General features: G+C 40.0%; 1 protein-coding gene across 3 annotated transcripts in view; it reads left to right on the forward strand.

Annotated features, from left to right (window-relative positions):
- Positions 1-307: 307 nt before the first annotated feature.
- Positions 308-18580, forward strand: part of TAF1 (TATA-box binding protein associated factor 1) — a 67802-nt gene continuing 49529 nt past the window's right edge. The window contains exons 1-18 of one of the 3 annotated variants that reach the window (XM_054574297.1): positions 308-492; positions 1504-1618; positions 1763-1876; positions 5707-5829; positions 6987-7165; positions 7755-7973; positions 8371-8589; positions 8944-9151; positions 10440-10616; positions 10983-11110; positions 11208-11315; positions 11446-11619; positions 12088-12261; positions 12485-12589; positions 14109-14309; positions 14475-14616; positions 15012-15142; positions 15772-15852. In XM_054574297.1, the coding sequence (XP_054430272.1) occupies positions 313-492; positions 1504-1618; positions 1763-1876; positions 5707-5829; positions 6987-7165; positions 7755-7973; positions 8371-8589; positions 8944-9151; positions 10440-10616; positions 10983-11110; positions 11208-11315; positions 11446-11619; positions 12088-12261; positions 12485-12589; positions 14109-14309; positions 14475-14616; positions 15012-15142; positions 15772-15852 (2778 nt within the window). In that variant the 5' untranslated portion in view covers positions 308-312. Of the gene's footprint in view, positions 493-1503; positions 1619-1762; positions 1877-5706; positions 5830-6923; positions 7166-7754; positions 7974-8370; positions 8590-8943; positions 9152-10439; positions 10617-10982; positions 11111-11207; positions 11316-11445; positions 11620-12087; positions 12262-12484; positions 12590-14108; positions 14310-14474; positions 14617-15011; positions 15143-15771; positions 15853-18580 lie in introns of all 3 variants that reach the window. The other 2 variants (XM_054574299.1, XM_054574298.1) reach the window with 2 other exon arrangements.

Here is an 18580-nt window from a genome sequence, read left to right on the forward strand (position 1 = left end):
ACCCGGACGTATGCCACGTGACCCAGGTCGCTCCTTCCGATTGGTGGAAGTGCAATAAGAACGCTCTTGCGTAATAAGTGTAAGTGGGCAGGAACGAGCTTTTTCTTTGGCCAATTGTTTTCCAGATATACAGCCTCCTGATCGCGTGTGGTCGAATCAAAAGCCGTTAGTAAAGTAGTAACACCAGTTCTACTTTCTCGTAGGAAGACCGGTTCTTCCGGTTTTTTTTTTCTGGTTCCGTTTCCGGCAAGGGCGCGTGAGGTCAAGGGATGCTTACGTCACTTCTGGGCGACAAATGTTCGTAGATCCGGTATGGGTCCAGGCAAGGATTTCCTGGTTCCCGCGGCGGTGGCGGGTACCGTATCCGCCATAATGTCAGACACGGACAGCGATGAAGATTCCTCCGGAGGCGGCCCGTTTTCTTTAACCGGTTTCCTTTTCGGCAACATCAATGGAGCCGGGCAACTGGAGGGGGAAAGCGTCTTGGACGATGTGAGGGAGTTGGCTTGGGAATAGAGCTGATAGTGGTGCGACTATAGGAGAGTAGTGGAGTGAGGAAAGTGGAGAATCGGGGGGAAGAGGGCGCTGTGGCCCGCTCTTTTTGAGAGGCCACTGTTAGCGTGAGACAAGGATACATTCCTAGAAGATCGTGAGGTAACATAGAGGGTCTCAGTTCCGGATAAGGGTGGGGAGCGGAGAGAATGGTAAGCAAGCCGCCTTAAGGTCAAGAGCGCTTGTCAATGGCTTTGGAAATAACCTGATCTGGCAGTGGGATAGAATAGCAGCTTATCCTTAGTGAGAGTACAGGTACCTGACACCGTCGCTCTGAGAACGTTCTTGGGGATTTTTGAAACTGTCTGTATTCCTGACATCGCTGCCCTGAGGCGGCTGTAGAGCCAGAGGATTGAACACAACCTGCAACAAATCATGTGGTCCGGGCCCCAGTTCTTAGAACAGTGAATGTTCAAACCTGGGGCAGACCTTTTCTGGTCCCAATTCACTTTTTAGGTAGTCTTCCCAGTGTTTCCTGACGTTCCTGAAAATGTTTCACTTGTGCGCAACTGAAACTCACTTTTCATTTAGGTTAATTTTCTCCTGGGGAAAACATTGAGCAATACTTCTCATTCACTGCAGCACACACATAAGAAAACTTCTTGCCTTCCTTAATCCAACGTGACGTCAGTTGCCTTAGCCTTCATTCATAGAACTACTGTCCTATTCCATTAGTCTTGATGGTGGTTCTTCGAATGATCTTATATTACAGTAAAGTATGGCGATGAAATTGCATGTGTGTTAATAAAGGTCTGATCAACGTGGAGTTTAGTGAAAGATTTCCAGCCTTGAATTATGATGGGTGTTCCTTTTAGCAGGTGGCATAGTCATTTTTCATATGTATTTGTAGCTTTGTGGATCGGGGAAATAAGCCGTGTGGTGTGGGAAGCTTGAGTTTGGGAAGCTTGAGTTTAGTTGTTATCTTCCACTGTGGTGCTGTCCCTTTTTCAGGAGTGTAAGAAGCACTTGGCAGGCTTGGGGGCTTTGGGTCTTGGCAGCCTGATCACTGAACTCACAGCAAATGAAGAATTGACTGACAATGATGGTGCTCTGGTAAATGATGAAGGTGAAGTGGGTCAGGGAGAACAAGGTGGAGGTGGGGGGGAGGCAAGCCACCCACTGTATATGTACTTTTTGATGGGAATTACCTAAGGGAGTGACAGTTACTTGCTCTGTGTTGAGAGCTAACCCCCACCTTTTTTATTTATAGGGTGGATCAGGAGTACAGAAGATGCTGTGGACTATTCAGACATCAGTGAGGTAGCGGAAGATGAAAGTCGAAGATACCAGCAGTCTATGGGGAGCTTGCAGCTTTGCCACTCAGGTGATTTTTCGGTGTCATCAAGAGAGCATTCCAGTGCATTTTCTTGCTGTGTAGTCCAGTTTGTTTCTAAGCATACTTTCTGCCATTGTTACTGCTCTCTGTGCTTCTCTCCCTTTTTTGAGCTCAGTTCTAAGAGCTGCTCTCTTCTTTTGTGTTCTGGGACAGAGTATGTCACCATACTCAGGCTTTTATTTCTTATGCTGGTTAGTTCGAAATTTTTGATGAATGCCAAGTAAAGACAATAATGCTTTCTTCTCATCATCTGGTATTTTAGTAGCGACAGCGTTCATGGCACTGTTATAGATGCTGTTTAAACTCACCCTGTGTTTTCAAGGAATTTGTAGTTCAAGAAGGATTAAGTCTATAATGTCATATAAATGAGTGCATGTCTTTATTGGCTTAACTTCTGTTAATCACTCAACTACCTGTATGCTGACACAATGTACTTAATGCTTACGACACATTTAAGGTGCTGCATTATAGAATCAGAATGTTAGAGTTGGAAAGCGTTTTAGTGATTATTCTTAACCTCATCATAGAGTAGGAAAACTTGAAATTTAGAGAACTTTTAATAAAATGTGAAACTTAATCAAAAGTTCTGTAGTTAGCTAGTGGCAGACCTAAACTAATTAAGCAATTCAGTTTAGTAGACATTGATTGAGCACCTGTTGTGTGCTATAAGCTGTGATGGACAGTATGGTACAAAGATAGTAAAATCCATTTTCTGACCTGGAGGAGCTTAGTCCTGTCTTCAAGAATCTAGAGCTAGTGGTCATAGTTTATTCTACCCAAAGCCCCACACTAGCTCTTGCTGCTTGAAACTTTTATATGAGTTTGTTCATTGTTTATTGTCTGCCTCTTTGAATTAGTATTCAGGCTGCTGAGAAATTCAGATAAAACCTTGGTAAGTTCTTGAACTTAGTTTCTTCAGGACCAGTTAATGGATTTGAGTGCTGCTTGTATAAAGAAAATTAACTGCATCACATACACAAAAAGTAACTCAGAAAAATAGAAGCACAGGCTTTACCTTCAGGAATACTGTTACCATTTGGGGAAGGTGGGATAAATGAATGCAAAGCAAAATTATTCATCATAAGAAGACAAACCAGCTATGAGCTGATGTTTTATAGAGTATTATACTTAGTTTTTGAGGAGCTGCCAGAATTAAATAGCTAAGTCAAATAGCATAATTGTTATTTTTGAGCACCCTGACTGAGGCTAAGGGAGAGATGGTAGCAGCTCTGATTTTCAGAGGATGTTGGGATTTTTCAGGTTTGGGTGTATTGTCTTGGCTAGGGATGATAAGGAAGAGGGTGGGTGGGGGTTTCCTAGTTGGATTTTATGAGCATACTTGAAAGGGATGATGCTGCATTAGGTAGAGTCTCAGCACTCTGGGATGTTCTTTTTTTAAAAGATTTTATTTTTATTTATATATATATTTTTAAAGATTTGATTTATTTACTATTAGAGAGAGGGGAAGAGAAGGAGGGAAACATCAGTGTATGAGACATACATCAATTGGTTGCTTCTCACATGCCCCCAACTGGGGACCTGGCCTACAACCCACTGGGAATTGAACCAGTGATCCCTCAGTTCACAGACTTTTGCACTCAATCTACTGAGCGAAATCAGCTAGGGCTGGGCTGTTCTTTTCTAAGTTCCCTTGTCTTCTGAGGATGCCTTCATCTGTGCCCTTAGCTTGCTCCTTCCCTGTCATTGACCCCTTCACACAGCTTTATTTACAAAGCCGTTTCTTTGGAATAATTCGAGGCGGATGGACGTTAATAGAAAAGGCTTCATAAAGGTGGATTTTAAGTAAACTTTCAAAAAACATGGTTTAATGGAGAGGAAGCACCAGGGCATTTTGGTTTGGAAACATAGCTTGTCTAAATGTTTGAAAATAGAGCTCTGGATGGGGTGGCTCAATGGATTGAGTGCTGGCCTGCGAATCAAAGGGTTGCCTGTTCGATTCCCAGTCAGGGCACGTTCCTGGGTTTCAGGCCAGGTCCCCAGCAGGGGCCGCGCAGGAGGCAACCACACCTTGATGTTTCTCTCCCTCCCTCCCTCCCTTCCCCTCTCTCTAAAAATAAATAAATAGAAAAGTAAATGTTTGAAAGTAGAAATCAGCAAGTAGTGTGTGTTTGTGGGTGGTGTGGAATTGACCAGCAGGCTTTCTTGAAACGAGTAGAAAACATACTGTCAAATGGCAAAGAACCAAGGATAGAGCAATTTGATAGAACCTTTTTGTATGTATTACTTAGGATTTGATGCCATAAAGGATTGTGAACCAACATAGATTATTAAGTAAGAGGCACAGGGGTGTAACGAAAAGAAAATGGACTGTGGTGGGGGGTGAGTGGAGGTAGAGGAGGGTTTAAGGGGGATAAATGGTAATGGAAAAATACAATAAAAAAAAGAAAATGGATTTTGGAGTCAACATGTCATAGGTTCAAATCCTAACTCCTTATTCAGTTTGGCCCTGGGAAAGTTGCTCATTTCTCCGAGGTTTGGACTTCTCATTTGTAATAATCTCTCAGTTTTCTTGTCTACAGTAAAGGTGATAATACCTACATCATTAATTGGGCTTTTGTGAGAATTTATCACATGGTGTGAAAGCACCTACATAATACAATGTCATGATAGATCTCTGGTAATGTTAGTTGCCTTCCTAAATGAAAATGAAAAGTGATAGTTGATGCTTTGGGGTTTTGATTATAAAAAGGGTAAAGGGGCAGAGTTACTTGGAGATTGTTCTTGCATGCTTGATGTAGAGTTATCAAGGTCTAGAATAGAATGACAGTAGTGAAAAATAATAGGCAGTTTCAAACTTGAAAGTTGCTGATAAAGGATCAGTAGGACTTGGTGAGTGATGAAGTGTCTTGGAAAGAGTACAGTCCTTGTTAAACTAGGCTTGAATTCTGACTGTCACTTAAAACCATATGACCCCAAGTTGCTTAACTTCTGTATCTCAGAATAATTCTACATTGCTGCATTATTGGAAGGATTATAGATAAAGTAGCTGCAAATACCTGGCACATAATGGGAGCTTAATAAATGGAAGTTGCTATAATGACTATTAGTGATTGATTGGAAAAGGTGTGTTGGGGGTAAGAGATTGGCGGAGACAAGAGACTAAAGTTATAAGCTGGGAAAAATGAGGTTGGAGGTGTTATTGATAGTAACAAAAGGGATTTTAAAAGAGGTGAAAGATATTTCAGTGTGATACAAGATGCAGTTGTTGAATATCTGAGTGGGAAGGTTTTTTAGACAGCGGAACATGCATTGCTCTTGTAGAGGGGGTAAGTCAGAGCAAGACATAAATTTGGGTTAAATCTGGAAAAGGTGATTCTTGAGAAAAGGGAATGGAGAGTGTGTAGAGGAATAAAAGCAGAATGTTCAGGAACAAGTATTGGGTGATGTCATTGGGGGAAAAAACAAGTTGCACAGGATAGACAGGAAAATGTGTCAAAGATTTGGGAGATGAGAAGAGAAAAAGTCCTGTTTTGAGGGAAAAGACAGAGAAAGAATGTTAAATTCAGCTCTGAGATTGAGCAAGGTGAAAATAAAAAATAGGATTTGATCAGGAGCAGGAGCATAGGTTTTAAGCAGTTCTAGCTAGCTCCCTCAGTTCCTGTATGAGGTATACATAGTGTTGCAGCATTTGGCAATACCATGAAGTCATCTCTTTCTGAAGGCAGAAGTTGCATCTCTTGTGTGTCCTTAAGGGATTTGCATAGTGCTTCATGTGGTACTTTAAATTCTTGAGTGACAAGGCAGTTGAAGGCTGTTTGACATTCTGGATATTGAGGAGATTATCTTCTTGGTTTTAGTAGATTATGATGATGATGACTATGATGCTGATTGTGAAGACATTGATTGCAAGTTGATGCCTCCTCCACCCCCACCCCCAGGACCATTAAAGAAGGATAAGGACCAGGATGCTATTACTGGTGGTAAGCAGAGATTGTCTACTTTTGTCTAAGGAGGAAGTTCCATTCCTAAGTCCAGGCTTTTGGCATGCACATAAGAGGTATTAAAATCAAGCTGTTGAAAAAGTCTGTAACTTGCAGAAGTGATTCATACAATTTTCAAATTTCTGTATTAAATGGAAGTTTTACTTTTAAAACGTTTCATAGCGGTATTTTAGCGTGCACTCAAGAAAACGTGTGGGCCAGTGGTTCTCAAATCTGACTGCCCATCAGAATCACCTCAAGTCATTAAAAAGATACAGATTTCTGACTCTCAGCCCTGGAAAGTGTGATTCAGAAGATACGGAGTAGACCCCAGGAATTTCAAAGCATTCCCCAAGTAATTTCTGAAGCAACTCATCTGCATCCTGGTATTTGGAAGTTACCTGTTTAGATGACTGTCTTGAAAAGAAATGGTTAAATAGGGAAGCCACCCTAGAATGTGTGTAAGTCATATAGAGCCAACTGCCAGATTCAGAGATTACAAAGGCAGCGTCTTCAGGGATCATCTTACCTATTTCTATGTCTGCAGCAGTAGATTGGGAAGAGCTGTGGTTTGATCTTCTGTATTTTGAGGCTTGTGTTAACCTAAATTCCTCCTATCAGAGCTTTAAGTCATTTCCTTCTTTAGTTTGCAGGCTAAATAGTATCAGTTAACTTTATGTCATAGATCTTATTTTATGCTAAATAATTTCGTTATTTTGTGGGCTTAAAGATTCTCAAGCCTGTGGGTCCCAAAACCAGACATGGTAAGGCCTGACTGGTATACAAGTGTTATATAATTTTGCTATTGGTCATATTCTTTTAACCTGACATACTTGCAGAAAGTAGTAAATGTAGTAATAGTGTTTGTTTTCTCTCATCACTACCCTAGGGTACCAGGTACAAGGTGAGTTGGGGATGATGGGAGATAATGAGTTGGAATGAATTTTCTGGGTTGCATAATACTAGTAATCTGGGTGCTTGGAACTATATCCCCTGCCATTGAGCCATGCATATTGCCTGGAGTGGGTGTTGGCTGAATTTGAGGAAATATGCTCACAGTTACATGCCAAGGGGGTTTTTCTTCCTTGTTGCAGTGTCTGAAGATGGAGAAGGCATCATCTTGCCCTCCATCATTGCCCCTTCCTCTTTGGCCTCAGACAAAGTGGACTTCAGTAGTTCCTCTGACTCAGAATCTGAGATGGGACCTCAGGAAGCAACACAGGCAGAAACTGAGGATGGAAAGCTGACCCTACCATTGGCTGGGATTATGCAGCATGATGCCACCAAGCTGTTGCCGAGTGTCACAGAACTTTTCCCAGAATTTCGGCCTGGGAAGGTAATGTTCTATGGAGAATTCCTCTATTGAAAACCACTGACCTCTTCTCAGTACTGAGTTCTGTTGCTAGAATGCCGATGTAAGATCTAAAGGTTTCCTTATTCAGTTACATTGTATCAGATCTTTTAGAAAGATTTTATTTCTAGAGTGAGAAAGTGGGGGTGGAGAAAGAGAGGGAAAGAAACATCCATGTGGGAGGGATACATCTGCTCCCCTCCAGCTGGGGGCCTGGCCTGCAACCCAGGCATGTGCCCTGACTGGGAATCTAACTGACTGCTGGCCAAGCACTTAATCCACTGAGCTGTATCATCCAGGGCTGTAGCAGGTCTTTTTTTTAAAGTTGTATACATTGTAGTTAGTACACATGATTTATATAAGTCTTCATTATAAACTTTGTTACCTTAAAAGAACTACTCCAAATTATTGAGACATTCTTTTTGCTTTTTGAATAGATGTTTATAAATCTGAAACCAGCACCTTTTGATCCCTCCCTGCCAGCTGAGTAGATCCTTCAAGGGAATTTCCAGACCCAGGTGCTGCTGTTTTTCTGACACTGAGTCTCTTAATAGTAACATGTTCTGTGTTCTAGGTGTTACGCTTCCTACGTCTTTTTGGACCAGGGAAGAATGTCCCATCTGTTTGGCGGAGTGCTCGGAGAAAGAGGAAAAAGAAGCACCGTGAGCTGATACAGGAAGAGCAGATCCAGGAGGTGGAGTGTTCAGTAGAATCAGAAGTTAACCACAAGTCATTGTGGAACTACGACTATGCTCCACCACCACCTCCAGAGCAGTGTCTCTCTGATGATGAAGTAGGCAAAATAGAGACCTGGGATTAAGATCTGTGGGCAGGGGAACAGATGAGTTCTTCCTAGCTTATGTCTAAATTGGAAATAACACCTTAGCAGGCAGAGTCCTGTGCTGATTATCAATGAGCAATCATGAGTTCAATCCTAGTGGCTGTCCGTTCTCTATTGTACAATAATAGGAAAGTGTCAGGGGCAGGCAGATGGTAGTATACACAGTAGTGAATAAGAACGTTTAAATGATAGGCAGTGTGCCATGATACACCTTCATTATTTGTATTCTAACTAGTGCAGTTCAAGGGTTATCCTAGCTCCTCTAGGTTCTCCTCTGCTTATTGGTTACCTATAGGACATCTGGGATCAGGAAATCCTCCACCGCTTCTACTTCTTTGTTCTGTTGCAGATCACAATGATGGCTCCTGTGGAGTCCAAGTTTTCCCAGTCAACTGGAGATATAGATAAAGTGACAGATACCAAACCAAGAGTAGCTGAGTGGCGTTATGGGCCTGCCCGACTGTGGTATGATATGTTGGGTGTCCCTGAAGATGGCAGTGGGTTTGACTATGGCTTCAAACTGAAAAAGATGGAACCTGAACCTGTGATAAAAGGTAGAACGATGGAGGTAAGCAACACTGGTATGTAGGAAAAGAATCAGTGTGCCTAGGGCCCTATCAGTTTTACTTTAATTTTCAATTGGGAAGATATTGGGCAGGGTTTCTTTGGTGGGAGATTTAGGTGTCTAAGCCTTTTGCTTGGTAATGGTGTATTACTCTGGCAATTAGGCCCCATTGCAAGGATTCTGTTTGTGAAACGAGTGCTGTGCTAGTCTAGGAGTAGGAAGAGGCAGATATCCCTCCATTATCAGATTTATCTCTCGAGTCAGGGACCACATTTGATGTATCTGATGTGGGATTTGGAGTGGAAACTTTGACCAGTGACCATTCAGGGATTTGCTGTTCCTCTCCCACTTCTACAGGATGCTAGGAAACCTGAGGAGAACAGTGGCACTGATCTTCTGGCTGATGAAAACTTCCTGATGGTGACACAACTGCATTGGGAGGATGATATCATCTGGGATGGGGAGGATGTCAAACACAAAGGGACAAAACCTCAACGTGCAAGCCTGGCAGGCTGGCTTCCTTCCAGCATGACTAGGAATGCCATGGCTTACAATGTTCAGCAAGGTATGCTTCTGTGCCAGCTGTTTCCAGCACTGTCCTTCATCTCAGTAATCCTGAGTGGGCTCAGCTGTGATCTTTTCTGCTGCTGAGAGACACCGCAATGTTTTGGATCTGAGCCCTGATTCTAGTCTGTAATAGTTTTGTTGTTGTCCCCCCCCCCCCACAGTATTACCAAGCCAGGATTGGACTTGGATTTGTCTCTAGAAAAATGTGAAAACCATTTTGAGGTTAAGCATCTTTCTGAACTTTAACAGTACTTTATTTTTATAGTCTTTTTGTTTCCAAATCCCCTTTGTATTTATCATTCTAGAATTTGTTTTCTCTCCTTAAATAGGCAAGAAAAGATGCTATGTGAAAAACTTTGAAAATGAAATACAGTATCAAAAGTCACTGGTAACCCTATCCAGAGATTATTATCACAATTTACCTTTTTGGTGTATTTTGTTATTGATGTTCTGTTTTCTGTGTATGTATGTAGATGAGCTCATCTCTAAGGTACAGTTTGTATACTGTGCTTCTCTTAATACAAATATTCTATGGCATTCAAAGTTCTTCATAAAAAATGTTTAATCACATGGGAAGCTCATTTTAAATGGAAAAAGAAGATATGAAGTAGCGTATTTAATATCCTAAGTGAATAAAACACTATCTAAACATAGAAAGCTGACTAAAAGAAAATATACCATGGATTTTAAAGTGGTTATTTCTGGTTTGTAAGATCGCAAACTTCAGTTTTGTTCTTTTTTTATTGTCATACTATTACAGTTGTCCCAATTTCCCCCCATTTTCTCTATTTGCCAAGTTTTTCTCAGTTAACCTGGATTACTTTTATAATTTGGAGGAAAAACAAAAATGTCTTATTTTTAAATCTAAAAAATAGTTTTTTCCTTCTTCCCATTTTATCTAAATGCTTTATTGGTTGTATAGTATTCTTATATGGATGTGTTTATAGTTTACCGATTATTGTATTTTTGATATATTTACTACCGTCATTAGCATAGTTTACCATAGCATTTATTACCATAATTTAACCAGTCCCTTATTAAGCATTTGGTTATTCATATTTTGACTCTTACAAAAAATACTGCAATGAACATTTTTATCTGCAACATTTTATTAAAATGAGACATACAGTGTGCTTATTAGGTTCTTTTTCAGTAAGTGAGTAACTTTTCAGTCACATGATTAACTCTACTAACATTTGATCCTTTTCTCTTTGCTAGAATCATGATTGGAAGGAGCATAAATGTTTTGTCTGTTATTGAGTGTTTCTTCCTTCTGTTTTGACTAGGTTTTACAGCCACCCTGGATGACGATAAACCTTGGTACTCCATTTTTCCCATTGACAATGAGGAGCTGGTGTATGGACGCTGGGAAGACAATATCATCTGGGATGCTCAGGCCATGCCCCGGCTGTTGGAGCCTCCTGTTTTGACACTTGATCCCAATGACGAGAACCTCATTTTGGGTAAGGAACTGGCAGGGGCCGGTGTTACTCCTCCATAATTGACATCTTGCAGCTAATGTCAAGGAGCAAGAAGAAATCAAAAGGGTTGGGAAGGTCAAGACTGGAAGCTTCTAGGTAGCAGTTTGGGAGAGCCAAGCTGTGGTCAGTTTCTAGTATTTGTGTATTGTTGAGGGAAAACACACGATAAAGGAATGTTGGAAAGTAGTACCTTTGAGAGGTCAGGAGTATAGTTTGTTTGGGTAGGGTGAATCGTGGAGTAGAATTGGTCTGGGGTGGCATGAGAGATCTGGTTCAGAACTGCAAAGGTATCAGTAGGAAAGGTGACTCTTCAGGTGAACTCCAGAGTGACTTTTGTTTCTTCCTCAGAAATTCCTGATGAGAAGGAAGAGGCCACCTCTAACTCTCCCTCTAAGGAGAGTAAAAAGGAATCATCTCTGAAGAAGAGTCGAATTCTCTTAGGGAAAACGGGAGTAATCAAGGAAGAACCACAGCAGGTCTGTGAAGGGAAAAGGGTCTTAGTGTTTAGAAGAACAAAGAAAGGTAATGGGAAAGGGGGGTCTGACTAAGGTTTCTTTGATGGCCTGTCATTAGAACATGTCTCAGCCAGAAGTGAAAGATCCATGGAATCTCTCCAATGATGAGTATTACTACCCCAAGCAACAGGGTCTTCGAGGCACCTTTGGAGGAAATATTATCCAGGTAAAAGCTTTATTTTTTTTCTGTGGTGGATGGGAACCACTGCTTTGTTCTAATGGAGGATATGGGTAAATCATTCATAGGCTGGAGTTAGTACTGTATTTAATTTGAATCCTTATATTTTCTGTCTTAGCACTCAATTCCTGCTGTGGAATTACGGCAGCCCTTCTTTCCCACCCATATGGGGCCCATCAAACTCCGGCAGTTCCATCGCCCACCTCTGAAGAAGTACTCATTTGGGGCACTATCTCAGCCAGGTCCCCACTCAGTCCAACCCTTGCTTAAGCACATAAAAAAGAAGGCTAAGGTATGATTCAATCCTGGTTAGATAAAAAAACAGCTATGAAAGTTAATGTTAAAGTATAAATTGGGGAAATGCACTGGATATTAGGGAGTGATTGTTTATTTTTGCAGATGTGATAGAATGTTGCTGTGATAGAATAAGGACATTTAGGAGAATGTCCTTATCCTTAGGAGAGATGCATGTGAAAATACTTAAGTGTGAAATGGAAATGTCATGATGACTGCAGCTTTCAAAAATGGTTCAGCAGCATCTATAGAGACATAGTTATAGGTAAAACATGAAATGTAAACATCTGTATCTAGGATGTGGGATAACAAATGTTCATATGTTTGAAAAATTTTGCAATGAAATTGAAAAAAAGGCAAGGTGAAATCGTTTTCAGTGTCATTGTCTCAGAATGAACAACATCTATATATATAGTTAGTTACTGTCTTACCAGGAGCTACACTGTATTCTCTTTCTTCTGGGCAGATGAGAGAACAAGAGAGGCAAGCTTCAGGTGGTGGAGAGATGTTTTTTATGCGCACACCTCAGGACCTCACAGGCAAAGATGGAGACCTTATTCTAGCAGAATACAGTGAAGAAAATGGACCATTAATGATGCAGGTTGGCATGGCAACCAAGATAAAAAACTATTATAAGCGGGTAAGTCTGTTCAGAAAAAATTAATATAGCTGTAGTTAGATATACAGTGACAATCTGTGACCATATATTTTGTCTTTTTTATACTATAAATTTCTTGGGAGAAAGGAATGGAATCTTTTTTGTAGTTTGTAATATAAGGAAAATACTATGCTCGTGGAATATTTTGTGCAGGCATATTGATTATATTCTGTGGTAGTAACTGGATCTGCTGTGTTCCTCACAGAAACCTGGAAAAGATCCTGGAGCCCCAGACTGTAAATATGGAGAAACTGTTTACTGCCATACATCTCCTTTCCTGGGCTCTCTCCATCCTGGCCAGTTGCTGCAGGTGAGGAATTCTTCCCTGTTATAATGTTTTCTTAAGGAAATTGACATTGAATAGCTAGTTAGCTCAGAAAAGACCAATTCTAGTTGATTGAGATACTGTGCTATATGAAATATGGGGAAGATCAATATAATCCAATTTTTTGATCTTTTTAAAAAACTGGCTCCTAATTATGTTATTCATAAACTTAATTTAAAATAGTTTTTTGAAAATACACACTGGGTAAGAAGTCCAGAAGTATCTGGGTGACATAGAGAAGTCAACCTTGGATGATAATTTACTGTAGTTAATTTTGATTTCTGTGTGTAAAATTGGTATGTTTTGATTGTATTAGTTGTCATTTTGAGTACTGAACCACACCTGGACCTTATAGTCCCCAGCCACAGTAAAGAGTTATTTTTTTAACCCCCTTTTTGTTCTCACTGATGTAGAGAGGCCCTCTGGTAACCTAGCTTTCACATATTTTGTTAAGGGGAAGTTTAGAGGTCCACAAATGATGTGAGGAAATCTTTAGCAATTTTCTACCTTTTTTCCTCCACTCCATTTTTCTTAACCACTTCCCTGCTCTTCTTGTACCGTACTGAGTTTGTTTAGTTATTATTACTATCACTTTTATTCTCCTAAAGCATCTGCAAAGCCTTTTTTTCTTTATCCTTTACATCTGTAGTCCATTTTCCCACCATATTTTTTTGGGTATTATTTTTATATTGTTCCTGGCATTCTTGCCCTTAACTTCCTTCTGAGGTTTTCTACCAATCCATCCCCTTCATTTGTGGCTACTTTTGTAGTCTCTTAAAGATCCTTCTTTCTTTGTCTTCTGTGATTTTTTTTCTGTCTACATTTCACACTTAGAATTTTCTTTTCACGCCCACTTATTGAAGATCTTTCTTTTTTCTGTCTACTTCTCTGATTTTCTGTTAAGTCTCTCCTTAGAATCACAGGCTGCTTGTGACAAGTGATCCCCGTCTGGCTGCTACTGAAGCTCGAATGTTTTTGTCCTGTGTGTTTAATGTCTTCTCTAGCACACTTTCTACTTTATTAGTTTTTTTAAATCAATTTATTTAACAAGTGTTTTACTCTCTCCTGTATTATGTAAGGGTCTATTCTGGGGTCTAGGGTGGCTAGCATAGTACTTGTTTGTTTTTAAAGTGATTTTCATATATAATTTTTAGGGCAATCCTGTGAGGTATTAGGCATTTTAAGTATCTCAGTTTTGTATATGAGGAAATTTAAGCTCAGAGATTATAACTTATCTGATGTCATACAGTGAATAGCCACAGAGCGGTCAGAGTCACTGGAATCCAAATCCTGTAGTTTCCCTACAACTGACTTAAAAATAGCCAGTGGGGAGAAATTTCCTGTCTAATCCCATTTGATATTCTGTATTATAATTTGTTTGTAACACTGGATCGATGGCATAATGGGGATGGAGGGCAAATTAGCGTGATTTACCTTTATCATTAGTTGACTAAATTTCCTAGAGTTTCTCTGTATATAACTTTTGCGTTTTTAATTTCTTTAGGCATTTGAGAACAATCTTTTTCGTGCCCCAATTTATCTTCATAAGATGCCAGAAACTGATTTCCTTATTATTCGGACAAGGCAAGGTTACTACATTCGGGAATTAGTGGATATCTTTGTGGTTGGCCAACAGTGCCCCTTGTTTGAAGTTCCTGGGCCCAACTCCAAAAGGGCCAATACACATATTCGAGACTTTCTCCAGGTAAGAGGGAGGGGATAGGAAGGGGATCAGGATGCATGTAAAAGGCTGTGTGTATTTGGGGACACATCAGAAAAGATCAGAACACATAGGAGCTTAGCAGAGGAGGGGGCCCTGGTGACTTTATCCTTTACTTTGCAACATAAAAACATTTGGTTTGTTTGGCAGGTTTTTATTTACCGCCTCTTCTGGAAGAGTGCAGATCGGCCACGGCGGATCCGGATGGAAGATATTAAAAAAGCCTTTCCTTCCCATTCAGAAAGCAGTATCCGGAAGAGGCTAAAGCTCTGCGCTGACTTCAAACGCACAGGTCATCAGTTGTGACTAATTATTTGTCCTCTCTGCCCCCTTCCAAGAAAGGAATTAGGGCTCTCGGTTAAAGGATAAGCATACAGGTAATAAAACAGAAATAGAAATCGGTAGTCATCAAAAGGAGGAGGTAGCAAATCTTTCACTTATGGAAGCTCTGATTGCTTTTTGATTTTGCCTGCAAGGAAAGTCACCGTGACTGGTGGATGTCTTACATGAGATTCATGAAACCTAGCAGCAGGGATTTTCTTGGCTAGCCAGGATAACTGTGGCTAGGCCTGGTACCTCCTGGGATATTGCCTGGTCCAACCTTGGCTTGCTATCCCTGTTGCTGTCAACAATAAAAGGGCCTTTGGAATTCAGGACAGTCTCATTCTCTCTCTGCATCTTTTCCAGGAATGGATTCAAATTGGTGGGTGCTGAAGTCTGATTTCCGTTTACCAACTGAAGAGGAGATCAGAGCTATGGTGTCTCCAGAGCAGTGCTGTGCTTATTATAGCATGATAGCTGCAGAGCAGCGACTGAAGGTGAGCATCTTCCTCTTGGGCACTGCCTGTGCCTGTAGGTTTTTTTCAGAGAGACAGGGTGAAGCCTGTTCTCACAAATTATGGTTACTAGATTATTACCAGTTATTTGAAAATTCCAGCTGTATGAGGTACATCGGTTCTGGGGAAAACTACAGTGTAGCTAAATATCAGTGGAAAGGCTTAATGAGGGACTTAGGGCAGATTGTTTTGACTTGAAGATGGTTGCTCATCCGTTGGGTGGTGACTTTAAACTCTCATCTTTATAAGACAGGTATGCGGGGGAGTATTTCTCAGTTGTTTGCCACAGCTTTCCAGGTGGGCAGAGATGATGGTGATGATGCACATGTGGTTTAAAGAAGCACAGTATCCTTAAAAGGCCAAAATATAAAAGATCTAGCTAGGGTGAGATAGTACAACTCTGTCCCACTGAGGTAACGAGCATTTCTATTCAGCTTCCTGTATCTTCCAATAACCTAAAGATGCAGAATGGTGATAGGTAACAGCAAAGATTTTACAAAATCCATTCTGTATGCAAAATGTGCTTTGATATTCTGTGCTTGATAGTCAGTGAAACTTGTGCTTTGTGTTTTCTAATTTATTAATTTATGGATGGATTTGTTCTCTGCCAGGATGCTGGCTATGGCGAGAAGTCCTTTTTTGCTCCAGAGGAAGAAAATGAGGAAGATTTCCAGATGAAGATTGATGATGAGGTAAGGCTTTACACTAATTTTTATTAGTACACCCCATTTATCTTTTAAAAACATTTTTATTGTGATGTGATTGACATAGAATAAATAGTACATATTTAAAGGGTACTGTTTTGTATGTTTTACTGTATGTTTGTACCTGTGAAATCCTCATGACAAGATAATAAGAGTGTCTTTCACTCCCAAAAGTTTCTTAGTGTCCCTTTGAAATTCTGTCTTCCCTGTCCCCTGACAACTACTAATCTGCTTTCTGTCACTATAGGTTAGTGTTCATTTTCTAGAATTTTAGATAAATGGAATCATATAGTATGCACTCTTTCTTCTTTTTAATTGTGGTAAAATATACATAATATAAAACTCACATTGTTGTACATCCAATCTCCAGAACTCCTTATCTTGTAAAACTGACACTCTAGTATCCATTAAACAATGTCTCCCCAGTCCTGCCTTCTCTAGCCCCTGGCAATCACCATTCTACTTTCTGTCTCAGTGAATGTTACTACTCTAGGTACTTCACCAAAGTGGAATCATATAGTATTTGTTTTTATGTGACTGGTTTATTTCCTGTAGCATAGCATCCTCAAGATTTGTCCATGTCGTAATGTGTCAGAATTTTCTTCCTTTTAAGGCTAAGTAATATACTCCATTGTTTGTTTATTTATTCATCCGTTGATGGGTGGGTGTTTCCATCTCTTGGCTATTGTGAATAGTGCTGCTGTGAACATGGGCAGATACCTGTATAAGATCTGCTTTCAGTTCTTTTGCATATATACCCAGAAGTGGTAGTTCTATTTTTCAGGGTTTTTTTTTTGAGGAACATCAATACTATTTTCCAAAGCAGCTGCACCAATTTACATTCCTATCAATGGTATGTAAGAACTCCAGTTAATTCTTACTTTTACCAACGCTCGTTATTTATTGTTTTGTTTTTTGATAGTAGCCATCCTAATGAGTGTCCAGTGGTATCTCATTGTGGTTTTGATTTGCATTTCCTTAATGATTAGTGATGTTGAGCATCGTTTCGTGTGCCTGTTGGCCATTTGTATATCTTCTTGTAAGAAGTATATATTCAAGTCCTTTTCCAATTTTTGAATCAAGTTTTTTGTTGTTGAGTTGTAGGAATTCTTTATATGTTATGGATACTAACCTTTCATTAGATGTTACGCAGATATTTCCTTCCATTCTGTAGGTTGCCTTTTCACCTTTATGTCCTTTGATACAGAGATAGTTTTAATTTTGATGTGGTACAGTTTATCTAATTTTACTTTTGTTGCTTGTGCTGTTGGTTTCACATCCAAGAAATCATTGCCAAATCCAGTGTCATGAAGCTTTCCCCCTATGTTTTCTTCTAAGAGTTTTATATTTTTTAGATCTTATGTTTAGATCTTTGGTCCATTTTGAGTTAATTTTTATGTATGTTATAAGGTGAAAGTTCAACTTCATTATTTTGCATGTGGATATTGCTTCCCCAGAACCATTTGTTGAAAGTATATATTCTTTCTTGTCTGTCTTCTTTAAATCTGTAATTAAGTTGAGGTTCACGCAAGCCGTATGTATGGATAGTTTTATTATTTTAGGTCTATGTTTAGATCCATTTTGAGTTAATTTTTGTATAGGGTGTGGTATAGATTAAGGCTCTTTTTTGCATATGAATGTCCAATTATTCTATAGCCATTTGTTAAAAAGTTGAATGATCTTTTAGGAGAAAAATTTGATCATACGACTCTCTTGGCCCGAAGACATCCTTTGGGTCCTTAGTTTTTTTTAGGAAGAAGTCCTTAACATGATTTCCAAAGATCGACATGATTTAGGTCTTGTACAGCGCTCTAACCTCCTCTCGTCTCCTGTTGTTGCCCATCTAGTATGCTAAGCTGCAAACATACTAACACTCAGTCAGTTGCCTAAATTTCTTTCTGTTGCCTTTCAGGATTTTGTAACTGCTATTCTGTCTGCCCAGAATATTTCCTCTTCACTCTTCTACCATCTGACCTTCCTCTACAAGTTAGGTTCCCTTAGCTTTCTCTGACTCTGCCCTCACACTCTTCATTCGGATTGGATCATCATCCTTCCTGTCTTTAAGTACTTTGTTCTCTCCTATCATGGCACACTGATCATGCGATGTTCAGTTTGGTTGTTTGGTTGGTTGTCTCTTTTCCTCATTAATATGAGGTCTATGAAAAAGTCACGCTGGCATGTGGTAGATAGTCAATCAATCACTTAATAAGTGAGTGAATGATTGTAAATAAGGTCGGACAGAGTGAGTAAAGAACCATTGGTGTACCTGTCTTTTGAGGTTGGAGTGAAAAATGATTGGATATCTAAGAATTTCAGAAATGGTAGTCTCAATGGCCTTTAAGATTGAATCTTGAATCGAGAGAATTGGCCACTTTCTGGGTAATTATGTGTACTCTTGACTGACCTTGTCTAAATTCCCTGATTATTTTGTGGGGTTGGTAAACACTATTTAGGGTCCCAGGACAGGACAGGCCTGTGTTACCAAATCAGTGGCAGACGTAGAACGGAGTTTGGTTTAGTGCTGCTGGGGTTGCGGTCAGTGCTTTGTAAAGCATGCTTATCATCTAATTATGAGACTCTACAGATCATTCTAAAGCCACTTGAGCAATTGGACAATCAGATGTATTCATCGATCTAACTCACCTCTTTGCACATCCTGAGCATGGGGACAACACTATCTGAAAACTCTCAGTTAAGCCCAAGGGATATGGGACTA

This window comes from Pteronotus mesoamericanus, unplaced genomic scaffold, assembly GCF_021234165.1.
Source record: "Pteronotus mesoamericanus isolate MK-2021 breed Mesoamerican mustached bat unplaced genomic scaffold, CSHL_Meso_final contig_256, whole genome shotgun sequence".
Taxonomy (NCBI): Eukaryota; Metazoa; Chordata; class Mammalia; order Chiroptera; family Mormoopidae; genus Pteronotus; species Pteronotus mesoamericanus.